General features: G+C 37.9%; 1 protein-coding gene across 3 annotated transcripts in view; it reads right to left on the bottom strand.

Moving 5' to 3' along the window:
* The window catches only part of CERS6 (ceramide synthase 6), a 296,190-nt gene that overhangs the window by 181,373 nt on the left and 92,091 nt on the right, over positions 1 to 22,726 (bottom strand). For all 3 annotated transcript variants that reach the window (XM_024579813.3, XM_045187450.3, XM_024579814.4), the window contains exon 3: positions 6,900 to 7,030. In XM_024579813.3, coding sequence (XP_024435581.1) covers positions 6,900 to 7,030 — 131 coding nt within the window. The remainder of the gene's footprint in view (positions 1 to 6,899; positions 7,031 to 22,726) is intronic.

Below are 22,726 nucleotides of genomic sequence, written 5' to 3'. Positions count from 1 at the left end.
ACTCTTTTTTTTAATGCCACTGATGTTGTTGAGTGTTGTGTCCTGACTCATTTTTCTCATAAACCATGTGATGTTTTGTTCTGTTGCACAATTGTGTGTGGTGTGGCAATTTTTAGGAATGCATATGACACGTTATAGTGCAACGGACGGTACTGCTACTCAGGGAATAGTGACTTATAGATAGTGGAGATAAAGCATAACACATAATGTTTCTGTAGTCTTCTTCAGACACTCTGTTAGGGCAGGTTCTAAAACGAAATCTCAACAAGGGCAGGCACCAAACTTAGCTACAGCATGTATGTATTTGTGTGGCACATAGGAAGACTACAGTCCTGTATAAGTAGTAAAAGTTAAAGTATAATTGCCGCATAGTAGGCTTTACAGGGTTTTTATCCAAATTATATAAACATTATGTGTACTTTTATACATCTCCTATAATCAAAGTTGCTTGTAATGATTTTCATGATTTTTTTTCCAAGTCAGAAGTAAATAACTTTTAAAATAGATTAAACAGTGAGAAATGGTATATAGATTAAAAAATACAGCAGGCAAGAATTAAATAAGAATATTAGGCCTTAATAAGTTTAGTTACTTCTTAATATACTTTGTCTTTTTCATCATGATCTAACTCCATGTTGAATAAAGTCACTGGGAAAATTATCTACAGAGCCTTAAGAAATTGAGGATTTAAAAAAAAATGACCAACAATACTGAGTATGCAGCCAGCTTGACCAAAGTACGGCCTCTCTGATATTTTTAGCAAAAATATGTTTTCCTTAATTAGCCAGTACTCATGAATTAGAGGCCTAGCCACATGCCATCAAGGAATGTGAGGCACTTGATCTAATTAAAAAACCCAAGTGCACTTGCTACAGATGGTAGCTCTGGAGTAGAAAAGGGGGAGAGGTTTCAAAAGCTTCCCCAGGGCAAAAGAGTAGACTGTCTACGGTCAGGTTCATCAGTCTTCAGAGTTTTTCTAGTGCAAGTGACACTGCCTTAAGGATACTAACAACTTCAGAGAGGGTTTGATTGAGCTAAATGACACTGCGCAGCACTAAGGACCGTGTCCCGGGAATAGAAAAGACGGGGCACACTAACCACAGAACTGTCCTCATTCTATCACATGGCAACACTCTGAGCAATGGATTACTGCGCCTGGGACTGTAAGACCACATTCTCCTTCTTGAAACTCTGAAAGAACTGTTAATAGTGCTGTAATCCTACAGCACTTAGCAAACTATGGCTTGCCAGCCAAATCCAGCAGGCCATCTGTTTTTGTACAGCCCATGAGTTAAGAATAGTTTAAAAATTTTTAAGTGGTTGAAAACAACTTTTTTAAGAATAATGCTTCATGACACTTGAAAATGATGAATTCAAAGACCAGTATCCATAAATAAAGTTTTATTGGAACTCAGCCATGTATACTGGCATTGTCTGGGGCTATTTATGTGCTACAGCAGCAGAGTTGTAATTGTGACAAGGTTTGTGTGGCCTAATACTTACCTTCTGGCCATTTAGAGGAAAAGTTTGTTGAGCCCTGCTCTCAAGTTAAAACTGACCTGAATATCTGACTGATTTAGAACCATTTAAAATAGTCAAGATTAGTCTTGAACCCTAAGATATTCACTGTCTCAACCAAATTTGAACAGTAACAAGGCCAATAACTATAGATGACGTCCTTTGGATGAAGGAAATTGTTCATCAATCTAGAGACGATTTTGAATGAATGAAAAATAATCACCACTTTCCCAACAGCAGCAAAATAACTCAACCCTGTACTTTTCAAAACTGAGAGGTTGTCCCCCAATGTTACCATTATTTTTTCCAGACTCACCATTTGCATCAGCACATTGCTCATCATGCATCCCAGGACTGGAAAAAAATGAAGATGCCATTTTTCTAGACAACAATACTTATTCTCCCATTCTAAAACTGCGTCAGTCTCCAGGAGAACGTTGATAGTTAACTTTGTAAAAGATGCTCACATCATGATCTGACAGAGAAAATAATCAAAACTGAATTTTCTCTTTGGCAAATTTTGTCCATCACTAGAGTGTGTAATATACGGAAGATTTTAAAACAGTCTACAAATATTCAGGGTTTTTTGTTGCTGTTTGTTTTTTGCAAAGAGGTGGCTGGCTTATATAAACCTGTTGTATATATTCACCACACAATTTCCTCAGATCAAAGACTGGCCTGAAATAAAGGAATATGAGATTCAGCTTTTTGTTTCCTGTATAACCCTGTTCTTTTTGACGCTCAATTATTAGGCTCCACTTTCTTACTGAGGTCACAGAGAATATTGCTGATTTGTCTGAGTAAAACAGCTCCCAAATAAAAACAGTGAGCAAGTTGGTGGCATAAAGGCAAGTGGCTAACACTCATTTCTCTGTGCTGAGTTGTCCTTAGGTCAATGGGATCACAAATTAAGAAGATCAGAGGGCTTCTTTGCAGAAATAAAGTCACAATTTCAAAAGGATCCCAGATTTAGGCCACTGTGTTACCGCTGAACAGAAACATCCAGGTACAACAGCACTTGGAGATAACTGTAGTCAGCATCAACTCTAAGTGCAATTCCCAAACAAAAGACAATCTTGGGTCTTCATCCTAAAGCAAGGCTCCGTATGGAGCCAATTTCAACCCTAATAAATTACTACTAATCTGTGAAGTGTGAACATTCCTTCTTCTATATTGCCAGGTTACCGTTTGGGAGATTTATCTGTCCAGTCAATCGGAGACCGCTTAAGTGAAAGTCATATATAATATTAACTCCCAGATGTGTGCTATTAAACCTACTGCACAATATTCAAAAATAATGAGCATAGGTAGGGCACAAACGAGAGGAAAGCCATTTACTCTGAAAACTTATCTCTCCTCCTGTGTCCTCCTGCAGACATTTTTATTACAGACATTTATTTTTATGTTATCCTGATGCAATTAGAGGGGGAAGGCAAAGTGTCAGCAGCCTCAAAGCATGATCCCCCAGCTCAAGGGCTGCCATTCAGAACCAGTTTCTCCTAAAACGTCTCGCATGGCATCTCATTTTTATAAATTCTTTACTTCCTTGTGAAAATTTCTATTTCAGTTTTCAGTAAAGATTGAAATGTTTCTGGAAGAAACAGTCATCAAAATGAACACAGCTATAAATGACTGACATCAGCATGAATAAAAAAATGTACCACATCAATGTTTCAACACATTACTTGCTGAACAACTTCTACTTAGTCCTTCTGCGTTCAATGGGCATGCCCCGAATTGGACACGCCAACAGATGGTTACAAGCACTGGCTGGCGTGCATCCTGGTGCAGTCTACACTGCTGAAAGATGACATACAATTCCCCTGAAGGGATTCTGTATTTTCTAATATAGTAACTTACATAACAGAAAAACTATAAAATCTTTACATTGGGCCCTAGATCTATAGCTCCAAATTTGTCATTTGTTGTATTGCTTTTTTAGTACCTCTAACAGCAGTCATCTCTTCTCAGAGATTAGTGCCTCCTACTGAGGAATGTGTGTCATCGGTACTCAGGGTATTTCCTCCAAGATACGCATGCCCAGGCCACACCGGAGTCCCCACACTTAATCAACCATCCCAGGTTTGTTTGGACCGGCATCCCTGGGCATGTGTATTTTGAAAAGCTTACCAGGTTATTACGAAGTGCATCCCTGGTTAAGAATGGATTTCCCAGATCAGTTTTTAAGTTGATGACCAAATAACCGTGACATATATGTGTGCATGCACAGACAATATAATTCTGCTTTGTTTTTTGTGGTATTGTCTTAAGGTGCTCCTTGGCAATCCTCTTCTTCCCCCACGATTTCTACTTTTGAAATTGGCTTGGAGCACTCTACAGTTGAGTAATTTGCCCAGATGAATTTTAAGCTAAGTCATTGTATGTTAGACACTCTTCATTTGCAAGGGGCAGGATGCCAACTTAGATCAGCAAATCCTTCCAAAACAAAGACATCTTAACATCCAGTCATTTGACAAATATTTATTCAGCAGAGTCTATATGTCGTGGTAAAGGCTGAGAAAAATTTGAGAAAAACAAGATGGTGTTTTCTTGGGCCCTCAAGGAGCACATATGATATAATTAGAATGAAACTATATAGATGACCTAAGGAAAGATAACATCAAGAGAAAACACATGATTCAGTATTCAATTCCTAGCACTTACAATAAGGACTGCAAGAATTCAGAAGAAGTAGTGCTCACTCCTGACCCAACAGTCATGCCACATCCCGAGGGCCTGGAATTTGGAGAATGGATGTGGGAGAAATGGGCAGGGCAGAGGAATGTAGATGTTCCAGATCAGGAGCACAGCACACACTGAGGCAGGAATGAACAAAGTATAGATCGTGAAAACACAGCCCTCTAGAAGGAAGGGGTCATCCGGGTGGCTGATATCCCACAGATGAAGGTCAGCCTCTAGCTATCAGGTGAAGGAGCCTAATACTGACCCTCTAGTTGTAGAAAAATCATTTAAGGTTTTAAGGCAGCAGATTTAAAACACTATTATCACCATGGAGATAATAGTGTTTTAGGAAAATGTAATTTTTTTTAGCAAACAAAATATCTATGAGCATGAGATAAACAATGAGACCTAAGAGAACCATTAGGACTGGGGCCACCACAGTGGATTTACAGCGAACTAATAAATCTCAGGGGCTGCTCGGGTTATTTCCAGCCTGGAACAGAATGGAAATATACAAACAATAGGAGCAAAAAAGAGTCAGGAGTACAAGCAAATCAGAGTTGCCCATTGGAGATCCCTCAGAAGAAACACTTGCACTCAACCCCTGGTTTTGGAAGAAGTTGGTGAGAAGAAAAAAACCTCTACACAAAAGATGGAAGGTAGAATGAGGGAAATAAGAGGGTGAAGACTGAATCTGCATGAAAGACCATAGAGAAAATACAGAATAAATGATGCAAACAAAAGCCATCAGAAAGGCAGGAGAACCTAGTGGCAACTGGGAGGGCAAGGAAGAAGAGTTTCAAAACAAAGCTCATCAGCAGAGCATTCTGCAACAGAGCAAAGGTCACTGGTGATGATGCGGTTCTAGTCCCAGCAACCCGTGTGTGTGCTTTAACCCACAACTGATCTGTATCCTTTAATCTTCAGGTACTTACCGTGCACACCAATCGTGTAGCGTGCATATCTGGTTAATGTTAATGCCTTTCATTGACCTTCACATATTCAGATATTATGTATTACCTGACACTTTTATAATAAGCTTTCTGAGGGAAGAGATCATAATCAATACTTTTACGCACCCACCTCACAGCCCATTGTGCCTTCACATTGCCATGCCTCTAGTAATCACTTAGAAATATTTGCAACTAATTGTAACTGTGACCATGCAGGTGATTGTGGTATCACCTGCATGGTTGCCAGGTGAGTTCATGGAGAAGCCATAGTCTTTGGTATAGTGTTGATCTTTGCCATTCAAAGTGCGGTCCATGGACCAGCAGCATGGCCTGGAAACTGGTTAAAAATGCAGTCTCAGCTGCCATCCCCGAACAACCGAATGAGAATATGCACTTTAACAAGACCCAGGTGATTGATTCCTACACATACTGGTGTAGACTAAGCATAGTAGAGAAAGGGCTAGCTCTGAGTTACCAAAGAAGTTAGTTGGAGTTGGAGCAGATGGCCCATGAGTTTTAGTACATGGGCATATGCTGAGACCCCAGTTCACCCCTGCTTGGACCTGCAGGTCAAGGATGGAGCCCAGGCCCTTTGCATGTGTTACAGGACCAGGCAGAAGCAATTCGAGCTTCTGAGAAGGAGCCCAGATGCATAAATCCTTCCTCCATAAACTGCCACTAACTTCAATGATAGGAAGGGCTTTTCAGTTTGTATTTACTAGGTTGTTTTTCCTAATTTTATAAATAGTCTGACCTCTTGAAGACCCTATTTATGCTCCTCACATTTATCCAGCCCTAGGAGTTATGATATCTTTCTGCCTCTCACTCATTCTCTTATAAGAGAACGTTTCCCTCTAAGCTTTAGATTGCAATTGCTAAAATATGGTTTGGGCATAACTGAAAGCTAAACCTGAAAATGTTACTTTAACTGCAACAGAGGGAGCTACACTGACAGCATTACTGTTAAATGACCAGGTGTCAGGAAACAGCTCCCAAAGGGAAAGAACAAAGGTGCAGTTGTGTCCCAGAGGATGAAAACCAAATAGAGCAACGAGGCAGAATCTTCCCTGTGTGGGGGGTGTGCTCACTGCTCCAACATGCCTGTCTCTAACTTTCCTATAGATAAGTGTATTGGGTGTCACCACGTCCAATATCACTGTGCTGGAAGAGTTCTCTGTGGGTCTTTTAGGATTTTTAACAGCGTCATTGCTATATAATTTACCTTCCATAAAGTTCACATTTCAGAAATAGAAGAGCTTTTCATTCCATCTCCCACCTTCAAGCAATGCTTTATGAAACTCACCCAGGAATATGATACAGTAATTTCTTAAATCTCCAGGAATATAGGCCATCAGCATGACCCTCTAATAATATATCCTAGTCTCTCAATGTTTATCAGGGGGAAGAACATCACGACCACGTCTGCTCTATTCAAATTCCAACGATAAATATAATGGCTTTTAATGCTATTTTTCCAAAGTGGTTGATTGAAAACACCAATGGAGGCCCTGTAATATGCCTACTTTGTAGAAACTCCATGAAAAAGCCAACTTCATTTCCTGCATCCAAAGTGGAAATCACAAATTTGTACCCACTACTCCCCCAGTTTGCTATGAACTATTTTTCCACCACACGGCATGCTTTTTAGAGGTTGTTGGTACTTGTACAAAGCCTTTATTTTTTACCTCAAGGATGGTGTGAGTTACTACACAGATTTTTCTTTCAAAGAGAAACACAGCAACTTACATGCTCTCACAGAACCTCTTCAGCGTGCTTGGCTTCTCCTGGTTGCGTCTTTGTCGAAACCAGCGTTGAATGCTGCGAACATCCCAGTCCAGCTGTTTGGACAGGCCCTCCAACCTCTTTTCATCAGGATGCTATGAAACAAGGTACCAGGAAAATCACCTTCATCATCACCATAAACAGATATGCCCTTGAGCTTTTTTCCTCCTATATTTACTATCTGTACTGAGATTTCTACATTTACCATTGACGACATAGGCCTTCCATTAGCCATGTGAATGTAAATAACCAGTTAGGAAAGAAAAGTTATTCATTGTGAAACAACAGTGAAAAATATGAATGTTGTTCTAATGCTTGTACTTCTTATCAGCAACAGCGATTCAATGGGACAGCCAAATGACTGAGTCAGCTCCATTACCCTCCAGGGAAAGGAGTTTCAAAACGAAGTTCATCTACAAAGTTTTCTGCAACACAGAGGTAAAGGCCACCTTAGCTGAATTTGCAGAGACATCATTTCCATTTTTTACTTTCTCAGGGAGAAAAAAACACTATATCTAATTATCACATCTCAGTATAACAAAAAGCCTGGAATAATCCTGAAATACCTACCTTAGCCTAAGGTACCAATTCCACTACAAAATATGTTTTCTCTTTCTTCTTTTCCTCTCTCTCCTCTCCCTCTGTCCTTCATACTTTCTTCTATTCCTTTTCCTGGTCATTGCTTTTGACCGTATTCCCATCAAACCTTTCACAAGGATTCTGCACTACTTGGAGGCACAAACTCGGTAAAGTGGAAAGAGGCACAATTTATGCTTGCCATGTGATGATAATTGTTCCATGTCTCACAAATTTCTGTAACATTAGGAGACGACAGACATAGGTTCAATTTCTCACTCCAGGGAGCTACCCCTCTTAGCCTTGGTTTTCTCACCTATTTAAAATAAAGGTTATTACCCGCCTAAATGGGATGGTGGTGAGGACCAAATTTTTAAAATGTATGTAAAATTCAGCAAATGTTAGTTCTGGTGTCTTCAATATCTTAGAGGACACCTTGCCAAAAATGATGTGAAGGTGAACCGTGACACAACACAACTGAACCAAGTCAGTTCTATTCTTTATCTATTCCACCTTTGCTTTTATATTAAGGAGATGTTAATGACCAGAGGAAATAACCCAGAATGGGGAAGGCAGGCTGACCAGCTTTCAGCTTTCAAGTTATAAAGGTAGAATATTCACCTGACACCTTTTAAAGCATCTCAATCAATTCAAGGTGTCAGACCTGCAGGAAACATAGCCAACGGCCTTCATGTTATGACTAGGGTCGTAAAATGTGCTGAGCTTGTGTCTGTAAAAGTTATTTGCCAACTTTCAGTAAGGCATGTACTTTGAGGTGTTTTTATTGGTAGTCATGACACCATCTACACTCTCCTCTCATGTCTCTCAATGAAAAAATGTGGGAGAGAGAAAATTTACAGTCTACAATGTACCTTGGACATACCAGTTTCCTAAAGAAATTCATTTTTCATTTCAATTTATTTCCTAAGTGTATTGACCAGGTAAAACATTCACATGGTTCACAAATTGAAAATTATCCAACATTTTGCCTTGCTAATTTGTTCCTACTCTCTAGTTCCTACTTTCTCCTTCTTACCAGGTAACCAGTTATTAAATCAGATTCCTTCCAGAGTTATTTTAGGCTACTGCAAGCAGATTTGAATATGTATTCTTATAACACCCCCCCCCCCGTGTGTCACATAAATGGTTGCATACCACAAACATCATTCTTGAACTTTGGGTCTTTCACTTTACAATGTGTCTTGGAATATTTCCATCATCACACTGTGAATAATGCCCTCCTTCTTTTGTAAAACTATAAGAATATGCCATAATTTACCTATCCACTCCCCTATGAATGGACATTGAGCTAGCTTCCAGACTTCCGCTAGTATAAACAATGCTGCAATAAATAACCACGTCATGGGCCATTTTATACAGGCCATTTTATACATGGATATCAATTCCTGGAAGTTAACATTGCAGATCAAAGGGTCTATGCATTTGCGATGTATTTAGATATTAAAAGATCATCTTTATTAATAATTTCAGCAACTAACACTCTCACACAAGCAAGAGTGCTCATTTCCCAAAGTCTCATCAACAGAGTATATTATCACACTTCAATTTAATTCGTCTAATATATAAAAAGTAGTATCTCTGTATAATTTTAAATTTGATTCCTCTTCTTATGAGAAACACATTTTTATGGGTTTTAAAAAGCATTTGTATTTCACTTTTACAAAGTCTTTTCAATATATTGTCCATTTTTTTCTTCATCTGTAGGTATTTTCTTTATTAATGTGTAGGATTTCTTTAATTATTCTTTAATTTCTTCAATTAAACCTTTGTATGTACCACAGGCTGCATACTTTGTACCAATGTGCCATCTGTGTTTTATAATTAACTTATGGTATTTTTTTGTTTTTTTCTTGCAGAAGTTTTTTTATTATTATTATTTTTTGATGGTGTATAACTTCTTTTATTTATTTATAGCATTTTTTGTTGTTGTTGTTCAATTACAGTTGTCTTCATTTTCTCCCCAACCCTCTACCCCACCCCAGCCAAACCCACTTCCCTCCCCTGCCTCCATCCTCCTCCTTGGTTTTGTCCATGTGTCCTCCACAGTAGTTCCTGAAAACACCTCTCCCCACTATCCCCTCCCCACTCCCCTCTGGCTATTGTTACATTGTTCTTAATTTCAAAGTCTCTGGTTATGTTTTGTTTGCTTTTTTCTTTTGTTGATTAGGTTCTAGTTAAAGGTGAGATCATATGGTATTTGTCTTTCACTGCCTGGCTTATTTCACTTAGCATAATGCTCTCCAGTTCCATCCATGCTGTTGCAAAGGGTATAAGCTCCTTCTTTCTCTCTGCTGCACAGAATTCCATTGTGCAAATGTACCATAGTTTTTGGATCCACTCATTTGCTGATGGGAAATTAAGGAAGACGCAAACAAATGGAAGTATGTACCATGCTCATGGATTGGAAGAATTAACATCATCAAAATGGCCATACTACCCAAAGCAATTTATAGATTCAATGCAATCCCTATTAAAGTATCCATGACATATTTCACAGATATAGAACAAACACTTCAGAAATTTATATGGAACCATAAATGACCCCGAATAGCTGCAGGAATTTTGAGAAAGAAGAACAAAGTAGGAGGGATCACAATACCTGACATCAAACTGTATTACAAGGCTACTGTAATCAAAACAGCCTGTTACTGGCATAAAAACAGGCACATAGACCAATGGAACAGAACAGAGAGCCCAGAAATAAACCCAAGTCTCTATGGTCAATTAATATTTGACAAAGGAGGCAGGAGCATAAAATGGAGCAAAAATAGCCTCTTCAACAAATGGTGCTGGGAGATCTGGACAGCTAAATGCAAAAAAATGAAACTCGATCACCAACTTACACAATACACATAAATAAATTCAAGATGGGTAAAAGACTTAAATATAAGTCGTAACACCATAAAAGTCCTCGAGGAAAACATTGGCAGGAAAATCTCAGAAGTTTTTTTTAAAAAACGTGTTTGGTAACTTCTGGCCAAGATGGTGGTATAGGTAGATATACTTTGCCTCCTCACACAACCAAAAGAAGGAAACAACAAATTTAAAATAAAAAAATAACCAGAATGGCCAGAAAATCAAACTGTATGGAAGTCCGACAACCAAGGAGTTAAAGAAGAAACATTCATCCAGACAGGTAGGACGGGCAGCCAAGACATAGAGGACTCCTGTCAAGGCAGCGGCTAGAGAATTAGGGCAGGGGAGATGGCTGTGGCCCCACATTTGCATGCAGATAAACCAGGAGGAACAACTGGGGAGCGAGACAACCATGCAACCCAGGGACCCAGGGTTCCAGTGCAGGGAAATAAAGCCTCAAAATCTCTGACTGTAAAAACCAGCAGGGATTGTGGCAGTGGGAGAAACTCCCAGCCTCACAGGAGAGTTCATTGGAGAGACCCACAGGGTCCTAGAATGTACACAAACCCACCCACCTGGGAATGAGAGCTAGAAGGGCCTAATTTGCTTGTGGGTAGTGGGGAAAGTAATTGAAAGGCAGAGAGCTGAACAAGTGGCACTGTCCCCTCTCGGACCCCTCCCCGACAGATAGCACCAAATGCAGTGACGTGGTTTGCCCCACCCTGGCCAATACCTAAGGCTCCACTACTTACTACATAACAGGCATGCCAAGACAAAGAAATATGGCCCAAATGAAAGAACAGATCAAAGCTCCAAAAATAGAACTAAACAATGAAGAGATAGCCAACCTATCAGAAGCAGAGTTCAAAACACTGGTAACCAGAATGCTCACAGAAATGGCTGAGTATGGTCACAAAATAGGGAAAGAAGTGAAGGCTATGCAAAGTGAAATAAAGAAAAATGTACAGGGAATGAACAGAAACAGGAAGGAAATTGGGACTCAAATCAACGACTTGGAGCAGAAGGAAGAAATAAACATTCAACCAGAACAGGATGAAGAAACAAGAATTCAAAAAAATGAAGAGAGGCTTAAGAAACTCCAGGACAACTTTAAACATTCCAACATCCAAATCATAGGGGTACCAGAAGGAGAAGAGGAAGGGCAAGAAATTAAAAACTTATTTGAAAAAATAATGAAGGATAACTTTCCTAATATGGCAAAGGAAATAGATTTCCAGGAAGTTCAGGAAGCTATCATTTAGAATGGAAGGGCAGATAAAGTGCTTCCCAGATAAGGTCAAGTTAAAGGAGCTCATCACCACCAAGCCCTTATTGTATGAAATATTAAAGGGACTTATCTAAGAAAAAGAAGATGATCAAAAATGTGAACAGTAAAATGACAACAAACTCGCCACTATCAACAACTGAACCTAAAACAAAAACAAAAACTAAGCAAACAAGTAGAATAAGAACAGAATCACAGAAATGGAGATTGTATGGAGGGTTATCAGCAGGATGGAGGGCGAGGACAGAGAATGGGGCAAAAAGTACAGGGAATAAGAAGCATAAATGGTAGGTACAAAATAGACAGGGGGACATTAAGAATAGTAGGGAAATGGAGAAGCCAAAGAACTTATATGTACGACCCATGGACATGAACTAAGTAAGGTGGGGGAATGCTGGTGGGAAGGGGGTTGCTGGTGGAGGCAAATAAAGAGGAGAAAAACATGGGATAACTGTAATAGCATAATCTATTAAATAAACAAACAAACAAACAAATAAATAAATAATAGGGGTGTCAAGAAATTCTTGGCCATTTTTTACCTTCCATGCCACAATTAATATATTGTAAGCATCCTTTCAGGCATGTTTCTTTCTTTCTTTTTTTTTTCCCCCCCGAGAATAAACACCTTTATTACGTGAAAAAAAACATTTGAATTTATCGATTGCTTCTGTTATAGCTTGTGAATCTGGGGTCATAATTAGAAAATACTTCCCTATTTCAAATGTCCAAGACATTCTCCCACATTTACAATTTGATTCCAATACATTTATAGTTTTGCTTTTTGCATTCAATCTTTAGTGCATTTGGAATATATCCTGTATGCAGAGGGAGGTATGAATCTAACTTTCTTTCCAAATGGCTACCCAGATAGCCCAATACCATTGTTCATCTTTTTTCCCACGAGAAGTTGGATCTGTGCTTCCATTGTTCTATTATGTTTGTGCAGGTACATGCAGTGAGGTTACACAGAAATCCTTATTTGTTTTTCTGTATGAACTTTAGAATTGGCTTGCCTAGTTTCAATTGTAATATATGTGCTGCTGAAGTGAGCACTAGCTTTCCAGTTTCAAAATATAAACAAATGGTCAAACAAGAAAGTCTACTGGTATTTTTAATGGTATTATACCAAGTTCTTAATTTAACATAGAGTGAATTAACATCTTTATTCAATTTGGTTTTTGTGTCCTTTAACAGTGTGTGAAATGTCCTCACATACCTTACATATCTTTGTTACATTTCTTCCTGGGAATGTTATCTTCATTGGTTTCTACTGTAAATAAGGACTTTTCTTATATTTCCTAATGCTTATTGTCTGCATGTATATATGGCTACTAACTTTATGCTAACATTTCATATTGTTTGTCATTAATTTCCCTGGTATGTAGTCATATAATAGCCTATTACTAGAATGTTAGCTCTATAAACAGAAAGGATTTTTAGTATGTTTTTCACCAGTATGTAGAATATAGTATGGAATCAATGCTTCTTGAATGAATGAATACATCTTCTCATAGACATAGCTTTATCTGCCTCTTTCTAACTTTTATGCCTTTATTTTCTTTCTTGTGTCTATTTGCTAATGCAATATAAAACTTTGCACAATGTAAAAGAGTGGTTATAAACATCCCTGTCTGTTCCAGACTTCAGTGAGAATGCCTGTTTGTTTTTCATTAAGTGAGAGGCTGGATCTGGGCCTGAAACACAAATTTATTTATCATTAAGATCAATTCAGAAAGATCATAGATAGAGAGCAGGCTGACAGCTCTGGGGGAGGGGGCAATTAGGGGGTAAAGGAATCAAGCAAAAAAGAAAAAGGGCTCATGGACACTGGCAACAGTGTGGTGATCACGGGGCAGAGGGAGTGGGTGGAGGTGGAAGAGGGTGTAAGGGAGTTAAATGGTAATGGAAAACAATACAAAAATAATTTTAAAAAATAATGATAAATACATTTGTATATCAGGCCCAGATCTGGCCTCTTGCTTAATGAGAAAACTGCCAACATTATGGATAATCATTTTCTGCTGATTTTGTACACCAAAGAATTCTACTAGAGGTTGTTTCTTGTCTTTCTTTCTTTTTTTTTTTCCATTATGTGGTACTTTTCCAGAAAGGTCTAAATACTTCTTTCTTGAGTTATGACCAAGTGTTATCATTGAGACAACTATTTCACACCTGGGGACTGGTGGCTATTCTTAATTTCCAAAGGAGGCTTAAAGAAAAGGCATCTTTCTTCCTTTTAATTTTTTTACTGCCCTCCTTTTATTTATTTATTTATTTATTTATTTTTAATTATATTTATTGATTATGCAATTACAGTTGTCCTGATTTTTTCCTCCCCCTCCACTCAGCAGCCCCCAGTCCCTCAGGTGATGCCCCCACCATTGTTCATGTCAATGGGTCATGTGTATACATTCTTTGGCTACTCCATTTCCTACACGCTACTTTTCGTCCCCATGGCTATTATGTAACTACCTATTTGTAGTTCTAAATCCCCTCACCTCTTCACCCATTCCCCTACACTACCCTCCCATCTGGCAATCATCAAAACATTCTCCGTATCCATGATTCTCTCTGTTCTTATTTGCTTAGTTTGTTTTTAGATTCAATTGTTGATAGATATGTATTTTTGCCATTTTATTGTTCATAGTTTTGATCATCTTTTTCTTAAATCAGTCCCTTTAACATTTCACATAATAATGGTTTAGTAATGGTGAAATCCTTTAGTTTTTTCTTGCCTGAGAAGCTCTTTATCTGCCCTTTGATTCTAAATGATAGCTTTGCTGGGTAGAGTAATCTTGGCTGTAGGTCTATTTTTCACAACTCTGAATATTTCTTGCCAATCCCTTCTAGCCTGAAAGGTTTCTTTTGAGAAATTGGTTGACAATCAGTCTCATGGGAACTCCCCTGTAGGTAACTAACTTCTTTTCTCTTGCTGCTTTTAAGACTCTTTGTCTTTAACCTTTGGTATTTTAATTATGATGTGTTTTGGAATAGGCCTCTTTGCATCCATCTTGTTTGGGACTCTCTGTGCTTCTTAGACTTGCATGTCTTACGTCCTTCACCAAATTAGGGAAGTTTTCTTTTATTATTCGAATAGATTTCCAATTTCTTGCTCTTTCCCTTTTCCTTCTGGCACCCCTATTGAAGTTGTCCCCGAAGCTGCTTTACTATCCTCATTTTTTTGGATTCTTCTTCTTCTTGTTCTGATTGGTTGTTCTTTGCTTCCTTATGTTCCATATCATTGATTTGATACTTTACTGTTGTAGTAGATGGGCTTCATGTGGGCTCCTCTTGTAGTTGAGCCTTTGTTGCTGTTGGCAGGTCAATAAAAGGGATTTACCAGGCCAGTCAGCTGCAAGGACTGGCTGTGACCACTGACCACCAACCTCTGCCCTCCATGGATGATCAGTTGTGCAGGGACTGTACCGCTCCAAAGTGGTCGGTAGCTGTCCACCGGGTGCACTGGCCCTGGGGTTTCTGGGCATTGCAGGCCAAGATCAGCCCCCACCTGTGTTTTGCCTGGGACCACCCTGCCTGAGCTATAAAGGAATCTGAGATGGCTGCTACTTATGCTGGTCTTGGAGATTCCCAGGCAAAGCCAAGCTGTGAATCTAGGCTGGCTGGGGCTCACTGAAGCCAGCTATTGCTTGTTTAAGAGGATTTAGGAAGTTGTTCAGCATAATCAAGACCAGCCATGCATATGGAAAAGCATGTTGGGTGGACCCATAAGTTGGGTGGGGTAAGTCTCTGGGCATCTCCAAGGCAGGGCAAACAATGTTAGCCAGGTTGATGGAGTCTCAAATATGTCACCAGCTTGCCAGCTCATTGGCTCTGTTGGTGGAGGGTTTAGAAAAGGGACAATGGTCTCTGCTCACCTTGATACCAGACACTTCAGTTTCTCCTTATATGCCACTGGTGCCTTTCAAGCTGCTACCCTGCTGCTGGAGCTCAGAGGGAGTGAGTCTGAGTAAAAGAGTCTGTGTGTGCATTCTTTAAGAGGGAACTACTGCGGCTCCATCAATTTCTTCCACTGACTCAATCTCCACTGGTCTTTGTAGCCAGAGGTTGTGGGGACTTATCTTCCTGGCACTGGAACCCTGGACTGGGGGGCCTGGTGTGGAGCTAGGACTCCTTGCTCCCAAAATATCCCTCCTGAATTTTTATCCACCACATGTGGGGTGGGACCAGCCCATTTCGCATCTGCATCCCTCCTACCAGTCTGGCTGGATGTGGTTTCTTTAATTCCGTAGTTGTCAGACTTCTATTCAACCCCATTTCTCACAGTTCTGAGTAATGGTTGTTCTATATTCTAGTTGTAATTTTGATGTGATTGTGCGAAGAGGCAAGCCATGTCCGCCTATGCTGCCATCTGACCAGAAGTTCCCTTTCTTCCTTTTTAAATTGTGTAATCTCTAAATTATAATGTAATTTGAAATATGATTATTTTTCAAAAAAATCTTTTAAACCAGTGGATACATTAATTCTTTTGTTGATGTTTATCTATAGTGATAGCCTTATCCCAACCAGACTTGCTGAAAATCAACCGGTGAGGCAAATATAATATGTATCCTGCATATACATTTATAAAATTTCTAGTAGGAGTTCTATATAAGATGATATTTCTTTGGTTTTCTTCAGCCTCTATTTTACAAAATGCAGAGTATTTTTCTATGTTACTTTTTAAAATTTAATCTTTATTATACATATATTTTTACATTACCATGTAGTCCCCTTATACACCCCTCCCCTCAGCATCCTAAGTTACTTTTTAGTTAATTATGTGGTACAGTTCTTCCAGTCGCTTCTGTAATGAGTCAAATATTTATATAGTTTTTACATGATATCTATGAAAGAGTTCACTTCATAGAGCAAATACTTGAGCAAATGTACCCAAAAGAGAAAGCAAATGAAAAGGAGATTGTTTATGGATAAACTCCAGACTTAAGTTCAGTATTTTAAATGCCAGCTGTTTTTACTGTATTTATTAAAACTTATAACAATGTGATTTTTTTAAAGGATGTTAGTTGAATTGAAATTGTTTCATGCCACATGGATTTCTGTAATTTATTTGTTGAGGTACCATATATTTAGGGTGCTAGATGACAAATATCATTAATCTGTGCGATAGGAACTATTGGTTTGAATGTGTAAATGGCTGTTTTTTCCGAGTACTGGCAACATCCAGCGAAATTACTGCTTATTCTCCAAAGACTGTTGGGATTTCTCTATCCTCAATGACCTGGGAAAGAAAACTGAGTGTTTCCCCAGTGACTGAGTTTTCTATAGGAATTTCATTAAAGTTTGTTTAATTTTGTTATCCTCCTTCAAAAACAAAATGTATTTGTCATGTAAAGGAAACAACCTCTTCCTAGTTAGATAATTTTATTTGAGTCAGAATTATGTGAGATTTCAAGATCCATGGAGATGATCATGAACATTTTCTCCTTAGATTACCATAATTGATAAGATAAATTATATAAATATATTTTTTAATCCTCACCCAAGTATATGTTCATTGATTTTAGAGAGATAGGAAGGGAGAGAGAGAAAAAGAAACATCGACGTGAGAGAAAAACAAAGATCGGTTGCCTCCCATACCTGGGGATGGAACCCACAACTGAGGTATGTACCCTGACTGGGAATCGAACCCACAAAGTTTTGGTGTATGGGATGATACTCCAACCAACTGAGCCTCTTGACCAGCTAACTAGATTTTTAATACTGAATTCAGAAAAGGAAGGTCTTGCATTCTAAAATAAATCCTATTTGATGATGATAAGTAATTCTTTTAATGTGCTGCTAAGATCTGTCTGCTAAATTTTATTTTGGATTTTTCATGAATGTTAATAAGTATAATGGTCTGTAGTGTTATTTTTTTGGTGAAATCTTTGTCAGACTTTAGTATTAATGTTTTATTGCTACATAAAAAGAATTTGGATGGTTTTCTTAATATTGTATGCTTTGGTACAGCTTAAAATAGCATTGGAATTTTCTGCTCTTTAAGAGTGTGTTAGATTTTTCTTCTGAGAGCATCTAAGCCTGGTACTACTTTGCAGTTTAACTCTTTGATTTATATATACACACACACAAAACCATGTAAATTATAGTTGGTAAATGGTATTTTCCTAAAATAATTTCCATTTTACTCAAGTTTTTATTTTTAATTGCCATGTTAATAAAATACATCTTCTTTTATTTTCCTCCATGTCTGTGATTGTTGATTATTATGTTAATTATTATATTGTAAATTTATTTTTTTTATCCTCGGCTGAGGATTTTTTTTCATTTTAGAGAGAGAGGAAGGGGGAGAAAAAGAGAGAGGGGATGAGAGAGGGTGCGGAGAGAGAGAAACATCGATGTGAGAGAGAAACAGTGATTGGTTGCCTCCCCTATGCGCCCCAACTGGGGATATAACCCGCAACCTAGGTATGTGCCCTAACCAGAGATCACACCCACAAGCTTTTGGTGTAGAGAATGACACTCCAGCCAACTGAGCCACCCAGCTAGGGCTCTCGGTTTTTCTCTTTGTGGGGTTACCTGACTTTCTGTAAAAAATTAAACAGATAAGGTACTTCTGGATTAATTTTCCATTCTATAGCTTTGCTAACTAAATTCCTGCATTTATCTATTAATCCTATTGCTTCTGTCATTTACTTTATGGTTCTTTTTCTAATGTTTAAGTAAGTGGTTAATTCTATTTTTATATATTCATGAGTTTTCTCCCGAGCACGGCTTTGGCATAATACATGTATGTGAGGAGTGCTTTCATCATTGTTGTTTTCTAAATAGTCTGAAATATTATTACTTAAGAATGAGAAAGCAAGGAGCTTTCTGATTTCTGATTTCTGGTATTATTAAATCGTGCCTATTTTAAAAATTTTTTACAGTTTTATACATAGTAAAAGGTAAAATTTCTTAGATATTTAACAGACTCTTGAAAAAAGGTATAGTCCATTTTAGAATACAATGTTCTAAATTTACCTCTTATATCTTTCTCATTAACTATATCTTATTAGAATTTCTATATTCTGTTTTATATTTTATTCACTTGATCTCTCATAACCCAAAGGTAAATTAAAATTTCTAGCTATTAAATTGTTTCTCTTTTCATTCTTTTTTGTGACTATATGGATACACGGATATTCAATACATCTATATTTATAACTATTTTATCTTCACTTTGAACTGTATTCTCTAGCAATAAAAAGCTAACTCTTCATTTCATTTAATTCTTCCTGGCCTTAATTCCACTGTCATATAAAAATAGAAACCCTCCTTTCTATTATTTATATCTGCCTACATATCTTTACTCATACTCGGATTTTCACTATTTGTAATTACGTTGTCTTAAGTTATCTCCTATAAGCTCTGTGACCCAAACCTGAATTATTTTTATTAGATGAGTCAAACCATTTGCATGTATTGATATAACTGATAAGTTTGTTTATAGTTCCTTCAATTACGGTATGCTTTCTGTTTTGATAGTTACATTTTTAAAATTTAACAAGCCAAATATGGTTTGCTTTATTTCCCTTCCTTTTTGTGAGTAATATTGTTCAAATGATTATCCATATGATCATAATCCTCTTCTACTTGTCTTCAGTTAATAATGATTTCATATGAGCAATATTTAAAATTAGTATATTTCTTCTCCTCCCCCCAATCAGTCAATAATGTCACCTCTTAGAGTTTATTGTTAATATGCTCGTACTTCTATGACTTCCTTTGGCTGCTTGAATTGATATGCTTCGTCTCCCGCTACGGAGATGAGGCCATCAGTGCGTTTATTCTGCCTCCCACCTTCTTCCCCCTCCCCTCTTGTTCGTTTCTACATCGTGAGAGCGCGTAAGGTTTACATCCTGTCCTGCCTGTTCTGTCGTCCTAGTCCTCAAACTTCTTTGCTCTAAGTTTAACTGTATTCTAAACTAAAATTCCCAGTCATCTGTTAGTCAGCTGCAATTAATGATAATAGCTTCTTCAAAAGGACTCATGGGAACAATTCCCCCCAATTTTTGCATGTTCAAATCTGTCTTTAGCTTTCACACACTTTAAACAATTAACCTAAATTTAAAATTCTTAGTCCACATTTTCCTTGAAAATATTTAAAATGCCGTTCTGTTGAATATTACTATGGAGAGGATTAGTCATGCTGATCTTTTTCCCTAAAGTGATGTGATTTTTTTTTTGTTTGGCTGATCAAAGAATTACTTTTTTATTTTTCAAGTCTAATAATTTTAATAATGTAAGTCTTGGTGTTAACCTTCTTGGGTCAGTTTTGAAGACATTTTCATGAGCACATTAAAATAACTCTTATTTTAGGATAATTTTCTTGAATTATATCTTTCAATATTTATTCTACTTTGCTTTTTCTGAGGGATTTCAATTATGCAGATGTGGTATCTGCTTGGTCTATATATCTATTTTTAGCTGTTTTTACTTCATTTAAATCAGTTTTATTATTTCTATCTCCTATGTTTCTTGTCAAATTTTCTGCAGTGTCTAGCATTTCCTGTGTTCCTCAATTTTACTTCATTTCTGTGATAGTTTTGGTACTTTTTTTGAACCTCTAATCTCACATTGCATCTCTTTCTTGGACCAAACATTTTTTGCTTCAGGTGCTGTATTTCTTTTCTGTGGTCCCCCTTCAAAGGGTTACTGCTTATCTTGTACAATTTATGGTAAAATATTTGATCACCATGTTCATGTGCCCTGTGGCCTCATTTTTCCAGTGACAATTTTTGTTCATAAGCACTGCTACACATTCTTCTTCTTGTCTTTGGTGCTGTGTGCATTCCCTCTTCATTCCTCCTGCATTCCTTCATTCCTCCTTCATTCCTCCTTCATTCCTTCTTCGTTCCTCTCACTGAGGGATTTGGAGTTTCTAGACTAGCTCCTGGCAGTGTGAGGAGCAGAGAGAATGCTGCTGCAGTTTAGCTGCCACCAAGGCAGACTAACTCCTGAAAGAGTGCCATCCACGTGGCTTTCTGTGCACTCCTGCCACCTCTCTGAATCAAAGGGAGTCCGCACGACCTCTGCCAGCCCTGCCCCCAGTTCCTGTGCCTAGTGTTGCAAACACTGTGGACAGAGCTATGCCGTACCCTCCAGAGCTGTACTTTCTGCCCGCTTTCCTGAGATCTACTCCCACCGGGCCCTCCATCCACACTTCACGCTTTTCACTTCTGCTACTTGGTGTCTGTTCAACCCTAGCTGCTGTTTCCCAGCTTTTATGTGTATTTTGAAATCTAAAGATATGCTATCTCCTAGTTTGCCAAAAATAAAGATTGGGAGATGTTCCTTCTTTGTGTGTGTGTATTTTTAGTATTGTGCTTTTTAATTGTACTTGATAGGATTTTTTTTCCTTTTTAAATATCTCCATGAAAATAAATGAAGAATGCTGACTTATAGAGACATGTTTATACCAGAAATACCTAGGTTAATTTTAATAATCATAACCAGTACTAAAAAGGGAAAAGGGAAGTAAAAGGGAAAAATGGGGACAGGAATAAGGGGTAAATGAGGGAGAATAAACTATAGGGAGTTAAATTAAAACAGAACAACATACCAAACGTGGAGTGTGACATGATTTCTTTGCATCATTCAACCTGGTTTCATAACTGACATATACAGTCTGCCCTCAATGGCTCAAAACTGATTTGATTAGAAAAGTGAGGCTGTTGGATACGGCAGGAGGATCCCAAAGTACACAGACACGCACACACACACAGAGGTGGGCAAAGGCAGGTTTACAGCTGTGAGCACACGAAACACACAGTTTATTCTTGTATTATTGTTTATCTATTCATCACTGTATTATTATTTATATTATTTATTTTATTATTGTTGTTCTTAGTTCGTATTGTTATTATTTTGTAATGAAGGCCGGTAATTTGAACACTTACAAGATTGTACCTAAGTGCACTGTGCCCTGTGACATTCTTTTGAGTTAATAAAGCTATTTTACTAATCAGAACCTGCATATATTTTTCCACGTGAACAACTGGAAACCTGCTTTTGCCCACCCCTGTTCATACCCTTGACCTGGAACCACGGTCAAGGGCAGGATGCTAAATAATCACTCAAACACACACACACACGCTCCAACTCTCCAAGTCCTGCTACTTCTATTCCAGACAACCTATTACTTTCTTACATCACAACTAACACTGGAGAACTACAAAGAGTTCAAGGGCAAACAGTTACAACTTTTGCTGCACTGATAGTTAAAACATGAGGCTTTAATCATGTAAAAACTTCCAAAAGAGTCACCTTGGAAACTAAGAGAATATGATTATTAAAATGAGCTACAAACAAGTATGCTCCAGAGCAGTTAACCTGGCTGCAAAATCCTTTAATCACTTTATAGAGGGAATTTCTCCAGTAGCCACAATGAACGCAGGCAAGGGAAATAAATGGCCACTGCAGGGTTTCTAAAGGGAAGCAGACCATTTGGGTAGACAACTCAATTTATTATACATTTACAGCAGTTTGCAAAGAAAATAAAAATATGTGGTAATCACCTTAAGAAGTGAACCTGATAACTTCCTTCACAACTGCAATTTTAGGGGTGGAAACGTGTTTCACTGCAGTAAATTGTTATGGTAAGTGAAAATGCAAGTTTTTGTCTTAATAATACTTTTCTTCCTTTAAAATGCATAGAATATGTGCCCCTTCAGATTATAACGTGGCATTCTAAAACTACCAAAAGAACTTTTCCCAAAATTCCATTCATTCTTCTCTTCTTCCTAGTAGAGATGTAAAAAAAAAACACGCGGTGCCTTTTCTTTTCCAGGAAAAAAATATCCTATTTAAAAGCATAGAGGGAAAAACTCTAGAGAATCCTGGCAGAAACAAAGACCATAAAATAAACAATAATGTTCAAATATTTGAATTAATAGTATTAAGAGACAAGAGACAAATAATACAAATGGATGGTAAGCAACACCAATACCAAAAAACAATAAAATTTGGTTAACAGTGTCAAATCATATCTTAAAAGCCTGAGTAATTCTCCCAGGAAAATGAAAGAGGGACCCATGTGCTACGCAAACACAAA

The sequence above is a fragment of the Desmodus rotundus genome, chromosome 2 (assembly GCF_022682495.2).
Source record: "Desmodus rotundus isolate HL8 chromosome 2, HLdesRot8A.1, whole genome shotgun sequence".
Classification (NCBI taxonomy): Eukaryota; Metazoa; Chordata; class Mammalia; order Chiroptera; family Phyllostomidae; genus Desmodus; species Desmodus rotundus.
This window is presented reverse-complemented; position numbering and strand designations above follow the sequence as displayed.